This window comes from Primulina huaijiensis, chromosome 15 (genome assembly GCF_012295235.1).
Source record: "Primulina huaijiensis isolate GDHJ02 chromosome 15, ASM1229523v2, whole genome shotgun sequence".
In the NCBI taxonomy this organism is placed as follows: Eukaryota; Viridiplantae; Streptophyta; class Magnoliopsida; order Lamiales; family Gesneriaceae; genus Primulina; species Primulina huaijiensis.
In genome coordinates this window covers 16,909,325-16,920,748 of record NC_133320.1, presented here as the reverse complement: position 1 = coordinate 16,920,748, position 11,424 = coordinate 16,909,325, and the positions used below count along the sequence as shown (strand labels likewise).

The 11,424-nt window shown below is 31.5% G+C and overlaps 1 protein-coding gene across 5 annotated transcripts; it reads left to right on the top strand.

Annotated features, from left to right (window-relative positions):
• Positions 1–2,601: 2,601 nt before the first annotated feature.
• On the top strand, positions 2,602–11,327 carry LOC140959701 (probable protein phosphatase 2C 60). Of its 5 annotated transcripts, none has more exons than XM_073417680.1 (11): positions 2,602–2,713; positions 3,752–3,874; positions 4,666–4,729; positions 5,420–5,528; positions 7,956–8,100; positions 8,873–8,989; positions 9,119–9,242; positions 9,329–9,405; positions 9,648–9,700; positions 10,780–10,834; positions 10,926–11,327. In XM_073417680.1, the coding sequence occupies exons 2-11, from the start codon at positions 3,758–3,760 to the stop codon at positions 11,148–11,150; spliced, it is 1,086 nt and encodes a 361-aa protein (XP_073273781.1). In that variant the 5' UTR covers positions 2,602–2,713; positions 3,752–3,757; the 3' UTR covers positions 11,151–11,327. The 5 variants fall into 5 exon arrangements, with proteins under 5 accessions (XP_073273781.1, XP_073273780.1, XP_073273782.1 ...); XM_073417679.1 differs by having other exon boundaries at positions 2,613–2,741; XM_073417681.1 differs by lacking the exon at positions 2,602–2,713 and adding an exon at positions 3,130–3,203.
• The last annotated feature ends 97 nt before the right edge of the window (positions 11,328–11,424 follow it).

Sequence of the window (11,424 nt, the reverse complement as noted above, 5' to 3'; positions counted from 1 at the left end):
TATTAGTAAAGTAAAAATGTGATATCTAAATTAATACAAATAATACCTAATTCGAGTCACGAAATACTCGATTTTACCATTTAGAAACTCAAATTTGATTATTTGATGATGTCAAAAAATATAATTTGAAGTTAATATTTTTATGGCGTCGAAGTAAAAATATGATACATAAATTGGTACAAGGTAAACTTAATTCGAGTTACAAATAGTTGATTTTACCTCATAAATACTCATATCCAATTATCTGAGATGTCAAATTAAACATTTTTAATGTCACATTTTTAGGTATCACATTTATAATTCACGGATGTCATTATCAAATAAGTATTAATATGTCACATTTTTGGCATCACATTTTTGCTTCACGAATGTAAAAAGAATATAGTTTGAAGTTAATAGCTTTTGTTGGTGTCATTACCAAAGGCCACTCGATAATATCCATGGAGTCGAATTATGTACTATTATTATTAAATTAAACATCACATTTTTACTTCGTGAATGTCATTATCAAATGTCACTCAATATTAACTTCAAAGTATTTATTTTGAAATCCCCAAATAATCGAATATGCGTATTTAAGGGTAAAATCAACTATTTGTAACTCGAATTAGGTTTTCCTTATACCCATTCAGATATCACATTTTTACTTCACGAATGACACCATAGAAAATATTAACTACAAACTATATTTTTGAACATCATGAAATAATCAAATTTGAGTCTTTAAAGGGTACAATCAAGTATTTCGCTACTCGAGTTAGGTATTATTTGTTTTAATTTAGGTATCACATTTTTACTTCACAAATATCATAATCAAAGATCACTCAATATTACCTTCAAATTATATATTTTGACATAAAAAATTAATTGAATTTTAGTATTTATGGAGTAAAATCAAGTATTAATTAATACACTCGAATTAGATACTATCTGTACGAATTTAGGTATAAAATTTTAACTTCACAAATGACACATCAAAACTCACTCAAAATTACTTGAAACTATATTTTTTAATGCTAAAATAATCAAAATTGAGTCTTAAAAAAGTAAAATCAAGTATATGTAGAATTAAATTAGGTACTATTTACCAATTTAGGAACCACATCTTTAATTTATAAATCTCATCATCAAAAGTCACTCAATATTAACTTCAAATTATATATTTGACATCATCAAATAATCGAATTTGAGTATTTAAAGGATGAAGTCAAGTATGTGGACTCGAATTATATCTTATTTATATTAATTTAGGTATCAAATTTTTATATCATGAATATCATTATCAAACTATATTTTGACATCCCCAAATAATTGTATATGAGTATTTAGGGAGTAAAATCATGTATTTGTTACTCTAATTAGATACTCTTTGTACCAATTTAGGTATCATATTTTAACTTCACAAACGACGTCATCAAAAGCCACTTAATATTACTTGAAACTCAAGTATTTTCTTACACATTTGAAGTATTAAAATAGCCAAATCAAATATTTGAAACACCAAAATATGTACTTTATCGGTCAAAATAAGTAATTTTTCTAATTCCATGATTAGTGAGAAACTGTGTTTTTTCAAAAATTAGATGACATGAATAAGTCGTCCTTACGCAATTTCAATGGAAAGATGAACAATTACAGAATTTATGGTGATTGCTCGAAGATTCAATATTTTCTTACACATTTGGAGTATTCAAAGAGCCAAATTAAGCATTTGGAACTCCAAAATTGGTACTTTGTAGGTCAAAATAAATATATAATCTTATTTCATGATAAGTGGTGAACTATGTTTTTTTAAAAAAATTAAAATGACATAAATAAGTTATCATAATGTATTTTTCATGAATAGACCAACAATGACCGGATTTGTGGTGATTAGTCGAAAATATAATATTTTCTTATACATTTGGAGTATTGAAAGAGCGAAATCAAGTATCCAAAACCCCATAATAGGTACTTTGTATGTTAAAATAAGTATTTACTCTTATTTCATGATAATTGAGAAATAATTTCTTTTTTAAAATTATATTTTAGATGAAAAAAACATGTGTAATTTTTGTGGATAAAATTATATATTTTTTTAAATAATAAAAAGGCAAAATTTTAACTTTGGATTTGTAGGGAGTTAAAACTTAAAATTATATCATTATCAGGTACTAAATCTTAAAAATTTGTGGTGAGATACTGAATTTTAATTCAACACTAGTTACTATGCACACACGATGCGTGTGTGTACAATATTTTTTATTATTATCGATGGACTAAAGTGAAATTTGACAAATTATGGAAGGACTAAATTGATATTTGAATTGTTGAAATAAAAATAAATAAAAATAAAAGTGTGTGATGAAATTAAAAAAAACAAAACAAAAAACAAAAGTGTAATATTAATATCATATAAGGGTAAAATTGGAAAAAAGTTGGTGTTCTCTCTAGATAGTTATTATCATGTCCTCACACTTAATATAATAATATAGAAATATAGATAGTATAGATTTGGATTTTTCACAAATTTACCTTTGTTTCTCCCTCTTGGTAATTTGATTTTATATATTATCCGAATTTAAAAATAGTTAGATTTTTTATATATATAAATAGGTATAGAAAATAGTTCGTAAATTTTCAATAATTCATCGAATATTACGTGGACGGATTACACAGTTTCTGTTTCATTATTTCATACATCTTCGAACGATTCGGTGTATCTGGAAACTCGGTACGCATTCCTTTCTGAATCTTGAAATGTGACTTATTTTTTTCAAGGGAAAAAATATTAAAACAGTGTTTCCTTTTTGATTCGTTAGCTCCTCTTGATTATGTTATCGGATTATTGTATGTATGTTTTCGATCACTGATGTTTTTTTTGATTCGTTTGCTTGGATTGTCTCAGTTCTTGGGGAGCAGTTACGGCGATGCATTTCATATAGTGGTGGAATTTTTTTTTTAAAAAAAATTGAACTGTATTAATTGGTTAACTTTCGTTTTTCTCTCCAGCGAATTCTTGATTACGTAAATTCAAGCGCGACCTTGGGAGATTTTTTTTATTTTAAAAAAATATTTTAGACGCTGACACATAACATTGAAGTTTTTAGCTTTATGGGATTCTGAATGAATTATTATTGTTTTTCTTAGAATGCGTGAATCGAAGCTTGAGCCTGCTTAAATAGCCCCAATTCTAAATAGGACCATTTCCAACTATTTTTAAGGTGCTCTCTTGCTATATCTTCTTGTTGGATGATATAGTGCTGTTTTAACTAATTTACCATGATTACATCAGTTAGCTGAGAGGTTCGTTGTGATATCAGGGAGAGTTGCTTGTTAGGAATTTAAGCCGGTTAAATTGAGCTCACTTTTTCTTGTGAAGAAGTGAAGAAATGATATGAGAGCTGAGAATTTTTACTCTAGAACCACAACTCTAACCATCTTTCAAGTCCCTGGGAATTTGGTCTTATTAGGGTAATGGTAACATTGAGCACAAGTCCAATTCTTTTTTCTTTCTCATTCCTTTCCCTGAGTTTTGGACGATACCAGAATCAATAGGATTTCTCGAAGTTGCGCTGATGGTGGATTAATGGAAAGTATGCACCCCGTGCATTCCAATTCTAATTGAATCAAGTACGAGATTATAAGTTCACTATGTTTGGACAGATAAGCTCATGCATGTGTGTTCTATAATCAGTATTCTGATCTCTATTGCATGAAAAGTGTGAAATTTGTTTTGCTCAATGCGAATCATGGTTATTTGTTTTTTCAGCTTAACATGGGTGCATATCTAAGCACTCCTAAAACTGAAAAGGTTTCAGAGAATGGTGAGAATCAAAGGCTTATTTATGGCATGTCATCCATGCAGGGTTGGCGATCAACAATGGAAGACGCTGTAAATATTTGAGTTATTTTTAGCATCTAGGCTCTATTCCATGTTTATTTTGCTCTTTAACAATTTCATGTGTAGAATTGATTCACTTTCTGTGCCTGATAGGCGCTCTATTTTTTACGGCGTGCATATTTTTTGCATCAGTGATAACTTAAAACTCACTTCTGCCCTTCATTCTAATAGTCAGAAGTTTTTCCTGTGTGAGATTAGCATTAACCTTTCTAGCTATTTCTGTAGCCTCTCATTACCTGATAGATGCTGGTAGCAGTTGTGTGCTCATCTGCATTGATACTGTCCTCAGTGCAATACCATTTTCTTTATGGCCGTTGAGAGAGAAATAATCGATCGTATAGCATAGGTTTTGTGATGAAGTTTGACTGTTCTATATTTTTACATATCCACTTGGAATTTCTAAAATCTTTAATCATTGAGGAAATAAACAAGTTAAAATGTTGCTTGAAGTTCTAAAATTTAAATATTTACTACATTCACGGTTTCGCAACAACTCAAGAAGTGATAGCAAATGTGTGGATTGGAAAAGATGGTGAATTGAAGACAAAATTGTGATTGGACCAACTTACGCTTTTCTTCTAGCCTGTGGGTGTTCTTGTTGTTTTTTCTATCTCTTTTCTAATGAATGTATGACTCGTTAGTATTGATTTAGATTGAACATGAAAGTCAAGTAATATGATCTTAGATGATTATCATTTTGAAGAGTCACGGAAATCCTTGCATTGTTAAGTACTTTTTTCATAACACGCTGGACACTTCTCCTGACATGAGGTATTCTACAGCATGCTGCTTACACTAATTTGGACAGTTCCACGTCTTTCTTTGGAGTTTATGATGGTCATGGAGGTAAATGCTTATCTAGTGACTTCTCAATCTTAGTGAGCTGTTTTCTTCTCTTTCTTTATTGTCAGCTTACTTAGCTTTACATGGATTTTAAAATAGCCATGATATTCAGTATATGATCAGCTTGCCATCAAGGAAAAGTAACAGGTTGGCTTATTAGTATCCAGATACTATTGTTTCACAGTTTTGTTTCAGCATATGTGTACTTAGGACTGGGGATGATTCTTATTCCAAATTTGAGAGAAGCCATAATAGAAGTGACTAAGATAAATTCTTCTAGAAATTTTTGTTCATGATCCTGGACTAGCAAGGCGATGGAGAACTTTCATGTTTCAATATATGTGATAAGAGATTGTCAATCTCTTGGGAATAAAGATGGTGTGATGGGATCTATGCATTAGTGTTTAAATGTATACGAAAGAAACAAATTGTTCTGCTGTTCTAACTACTGCATCTGTATGTATAAAAGTAGTTAGTGGAATACTGTGGTTTTTGTTATTTTAAGCAATTCAGTGGATTGTAAGTCCAGAGTTTGGGTCATTAGCATTCAAGGGAATATGAACATCCTGTTGGGCCATTCAATGAAAGAAATAACTACTGGATGCTCAAGCAAATACTGTAGCTGTATTCATATTAATCATACACAGCATCTGTTACAATGCATTTATCTTCTCAGTACATTCCCCTCTGTAGGCAAAGAAGTTGCAAAATTTTGTGCCAAGTTTCTCCATCAAGAGATGCTGGAACATGAAGCTTACAGGGCCGGTGATCTGGGAACTTCTGTTCGACAAGCTTTTCTCAGGTTTTTATGTCATGTTATGTAGATAATTTTACATGTTAAATGCCAACTTAGACCCTGATGGATCACATAAAACACAACAGTGTAATGATTTATAATATTTATGCCTCGTGTTCCTCCACGCAGTAATATTTATATATTTAGAAAAAAATATATGATTGTTTTGTGGCGTTTTGTTAATTTGCTTGAGGAAGAATGAAGGGTACTAGTACTTACTAGAATTAGTTGAGAATGATATTAAGTTTTTTATATCCATTGTATTTATTGAAATTAAATTGGTGAAGAGAATAACAATAACTTCGGATAGTTTCAGCGCTGCATGGATACCAGTACTAGTTTTGTTTAACCACATTTGATGATTTAATCTTTTCTCAATATATTTAACTTGGAATTGGCATCCTTTGTTTTTTAATTGTATTCATGTATACATCAGTTATCTAACTCTGATAAAGATAATTAAATTAAATAAATAATTTTGTGCCTACACCTTGATGAAATTAGAACCTCCTCATAGTATAATCGGGCTCATATGCATGTCAAAATTTCCTGGGATGCTGAGGCCTTGAAATGCTTCCGTTATTATTCAATATTATTATACTATAACTCGAAAATAAAAATATATATATTTACGTAGGAAATGAATGGTGAGTAAACCTATTTTGAAAACAATGGTGAGTTTTTTTGTTCTCTAGAGGCTCAAGTTGATAAACCTATTTTGAAAACAATGGTGAGAATCAGAACTCATGTAGTGGATGAAAATGACCTTTGTACTGGGTGCATTATTCCCAGCAACTTAGGCAACATTTGATTTTAGTGAAGAAAGCTTTTCAAAATTGTTAAATTATTATTTTTTAAAATCCTGTAAATTTTTGGGCTTCGGTGTTATTTTTGTTAAAGAAAGTTTTTGTTGATAAGAAATGAAAATTTAGTTCAAGAAGTTTGAACCGCTTCAGCTACTTTCAACTTAAAAGTTTTAGAAAGAGTGTTTAGCATTTTGAAAGAAATTTTCCAATTATTAAATATGAATTTTGAAAGTAAAAGTACTTTATGATATAGCAGTGATGTTTAATGTTAAATTAAAAAAAGTGATTATAATATTTACTTGGAAAACATAAGTATGGGAAATTACAAGCATGTACGTGTGTTTTATTTGAAATGAAATGAGAAATCACGGGCATTGATTTGAAGCTGTGAAGCCGTATTATAAAATGTTCTGAAAAATTGTTGATTATTCCATGCCTTGTTGAATTTTACCATTTGTACGTGGTGCCTGTGACAATTTATGTTGTTGAACTAATTTATATTCATTCATGTAGAATAATGTTACTTTTTAAAAATGGACATTTTCAATGTATTTCACTGACTTTCATGATTAGTTTATTTCGAAATCTTCGTTCACTATATTTAAGAAATTTTCCAGATTAGATTAATTTTTTATCCATAATATATGCATATTAACTAATAAATGACGAAGCAAAACAGCATCTTCATATTAACTAGTGTCCGTGGCACACACTTTTGCATGTGTAATGTAATACATGAATATTAACTATCTTTAAATACAACAATTGAAAGCATGTCAGAGATGTTTAGAGATTATCCGGAAGAAAAATTCATAATAATTGATTAATTGTATCGAAAAGTTCTAAGTAAAAACAATCACTTTGGAACAAATGAGTAAATCAAAACCGTGCAATATCAGATTGAAAAGGGAATGAGTATCTTAAAATATTTTTAATTAATTAGTAGCCAACTTTTGTGAGCGGTTATTCTTTTTTTAGATAAGTTATGACTAACTAAAAATGAGGGGGGTAAATGCAAATATGCAATTTTTAAGTGGTCATACCAAAACAGTTTTTCTAAAGGCCGCAAAAATTCTAAGTAAAAACAATCACTTTGGAACAAATGAGTAAATCAAAATGAAAATGGAATGAGTATCTGAAAATATTTTTTTATTAATTAGTAGTCAAATTTTGTGAGCAGTTATTGCTTTTTAGATAAGTTATAATTAACTAAAGATGAGGGTCTTAAATGCAATTTTTAAGTGGCCTTACCGAAACAGTTTTTCTAAAGGCCTCCCACTTTATAATATAGTAATAGATAGTAATAGATATAGTTATAGATGAGATTGATGTCAGTATCAACCCTTTCGTTAGAGCATATAACTTACAGATACACCGGTTCAGGATTTAAATGATCTCAATCACTTGTCAAAGCTAAGCCAAATGTATCTTTTGAGAACAAAATACCCACATGACCAGCTTTCATAAATTTTTACCCCAACACTTTCAATGAATTTTTTTCAAAAACTATTTTCAAAATATTTGAGCTGAAAATAATACAAGTCCCAATCACATGTAATCGTAATAATTATTTTCAACATACTTGTAGCTGTGATCTTTGTAATTTACATTCTTTGTCTTGATGCAGAATGGACGAAATGATGTGTGAAAAGGCAGGACAGAAGGAGTTAGCATTATTAAGAGGAAAAGTGGACAAACCTACAGATAACTTAGTAGCCTCAATTGAGCGAGATGATGTTACTGGTCAAGATGGCAACTGTCGTTACGAGGAGGTGAGCTTAGTATGTTATTTATCCCAACAGGATATATCATATACATTTGACCAACAAAACCTTTTACACTGGCTGTAAAAATTTGGTAAAATTTGTGCTTTCCTGTAGATACATGTGCCCATGTTTAAATGTGAAAATAACTCATCTCTGATATGTGGTGCGATAAATTTCGGTGAAAGCAAAAGGAAGTAGGAATAAAGCTGTATTAATAAGAATGTTTTCAACTAGAAATATGTGTGCACATCCTGGGGAGAATTTTTATGGACAACCAACAATTAGCCATTCTAGCACTCAATAATCTGCTATCTATACAGGAATGTTATTATGAATATCTATGAGATAAAGCCTTACTACTATCAAGATTAGTCATTTCTCAAATTTGATTAGTTGTTTGAAATATGGATATTTCTGGCCCTCCTTTTCTTTTCAACCAGTACCATTGCCCATCTGAGGTACATGTAAGTGTGAAATAATTGTCCTTGTTTGTGAGTACTTTATTTGCATTGAGGTGTGGATCTGACATCAGCGAAGCTTGTCCAGCTTTCTGTTGACAAGAATTGATCTGATAGCATTAGTCTACGTGTGAAATACATAGTAGTAGTAAGTTATTGTTTTAGTCGGCACCTTCCATTTCAGAGATTGATACTTTATTCCTTCTTATGAACCTAAACTGGGCAGATTACAGGCTTGCTGTATGTTTGGATGTTTTTGTTTAGTAAATCTTTTATTTCATTCATTGTTTTCTAATACCTCCTAAATATGGGGAATTCAGTTTGATAACAAGGGACCAACTTCTGGGTGTACCGCTTGTGTTGCAATCATTCGAAATAATCAACTTATTGTTGCTAATGCTGGTGACTCTCGGTGTGTGTTGTCACGAAAAGGACAGGTGAATTAGTTTTTGCTTTTATAAGAATAAGATTGAATTGTCTGTCTCAACTCGTAGGGTATCATGGTAACTAATCCTCCTCATCCTTGGCGAATGCACCGGTTGATAATATATCCTACTTTGATGCAGGCATGTGATTTATCGAAGGATCATAAGCCAGATCTTCATGCTGAGAAGAAAAGGATATTGGACGCTGGTGGATACGTCCAATATGGACGAGTCAATGGGAGCCTCAATTTGTCAAGGGCAATAGGTAAGTTGGTGTGATTGAGTCTATTATTTGAAGTGGTACATCGATTTTTTTGATGGTGGACTGCATAACTGCATCACATCTTTCAGGTGACATGGAAATGAAGCAAAACAAATTATTGCCTGCTGAGGAGCAAACTGTGACAGCTAACCCTGATATAATCACTGTATGTAGAATCTTTACTTTGTGCATTAATTTAGTATTTAATTTGATTTGACTCTCTTTTTCCAATCCCTGTGGATAACAGCGTTTAACTAGAGTCATTCGTTTTCTGAACTGGTACTCTATAATTTCAACATTTTTGGCAAGCAGTCAGAGGACCATGCCATAACCTGTGTGCTTTGGATCTTAATTTTATTATGTAATCTATTTATGAGTACAGATTTTCTTATTGTTATCCTAAACTAGGTTGAGCTTTCTGAAGATGATGATTTCCTCATAATAGCCTGTGATGGGATATGGTTAGTTTGTATCTTCATACATACGCACATGATGCTTTTATGTTTTATATTTATATTGAGCCAAATTGTTGTCACACTATTTTCTCGTAGGTGTTTCAGAAATATGCTATTCGAGTTCCTTTCATTGAACAGAAATGATAAATTTTCAAGTGTGCGGAATATTTATGTTTGCTAGTTGTTGTTTTACAAGAGGCTAATAGTCAAGTCTTCATGTGTCTATGATAGCATGAACACTTGCATGTTCAATTTGGAGAATTGGTTGCAATTGTTTAAGCTTAGAATATGTTGATCATGCTTGAGAAAATATTGGACATTCTTGTTTCAAAAATTGTAAACACGCACACTCCCTCGTACCCTCTCTCCAGCAACCAACAAAAAAGGAAAAGATGAAATTATATGTGGTGGGCCTACTAAAACGACAAGAGAATTCATACTTCTTACCTTTCCTTTACCAAGGGTGTACTTTGACCTGATAGATGCCAAGGTTAATAACGATGTGTTTTAATAGTTGAATTTAAAGTCAGCTAGAATCCTGCACTATCTGCAGATGTTGCTAGGTATATTTTGCAGTTTTTTTGAAAAAATGAAATGCACAATATTATATGAGAACAGATCGGATGTTCTTAAATTTATTCTCTTGTTGGTCGGTTGAGCGAGCTTGTCTTATCTCTGGGTACAAGGCACTGTTGGTGATTGTTAACTGTACACATTATTACGCATTATCTTATATTTGGGCATAGGGCACAGTTTGTGATTGTTAAACTATGTACACCTTATTATATCCATGAGAAGATTCTCTATCACATTTTCCTCTCTTTTCTTTATGCCTTTGATGTAAGAGAAACAAATTCACAATTCGAATTTGTATTATAATATTTTACGTTCTGTAGACTTTGGCTTCTGTTATGTCAAATGTCATCATTCTTAACCTCTTTGTTTCTTTGAACTCAAATACACAAATTTTTGCTTCCGGAACATGGCACAATTTTTTGTGTTTATTTATATTTCTGGCTCTTTGACACTCTATAGTCATATTCAACTTGTTCATTGCCTTGATGTTTTTTTGTGCGATTTTATAGGGATTGCATGTCTAGTAAAGAGGCTGTAGAATTTGTCCAAGAGCAGCTAACAACTGTAAGTTTTTGGTAGTTTCTTCGTTGAACTTGGAACTGTCGATGCATTTCACGTAGGAGAAACACATCAAGAGTTGTCAAAAATCATGCAGGAAAAGAAGCTCTCTGTGGTTTGTGAGAGAGTCCTTGATAGGTGTTTGGCACCATCATCTGGGGGTGAAGGTTGTGATAACATGACAATGATTCTCGTTCAGTTCAAAAAAGCTTTTCAGACAAGCACATCCTCTGAAAGGCAGATGGGGTCAGACGAACAGCAGATACAACCCAAAGATGACAATTCAGTAGTTCCTGAATCTTACCTTGTAAAACACGTTTAGATTCCAGTTTTAGTTGTTTGTTCTTTGAACTAGTTATATTAACATATTTTTGTAAATGTTAGTTTTATAGGCACGTACGAAGCTTTCTTAAAAATATACTTGGACCATCTTTATTGGGTGGTCAAAAACCGAAACAATTTGTGATTGGTTAATTTCAATATGCTATCATATATTCAATGTTAGTAGACTAGTTTTGCTGCTGGCTAGCTGATGTTACACTGCAGGGCTAGGGCTGCATTTAGTTCCCAGCGCCAACTTGGCTTCTTGAAATTTA

Excerpts from the sequence above, each read along its gene's own strand:
- LOC140959701 (XM_073417678.1), top strand. Across the intron at positions 4,730-5,419 it reads AGTTTATGATGGTCATGGAG|GCAAAGAAGTTGCAAAATTT; the intron begins GTAAATGCTTAT and ends TCCCCTCTGTAG. Across the intron at positions 10,835-10,925 it reads TCCAAGAGCAGCTAACAACT|GAAAAGAAGCTCTCTGTGGT; the intron begins GTAAGTTTTTGG and ends AAAATCATGCAG.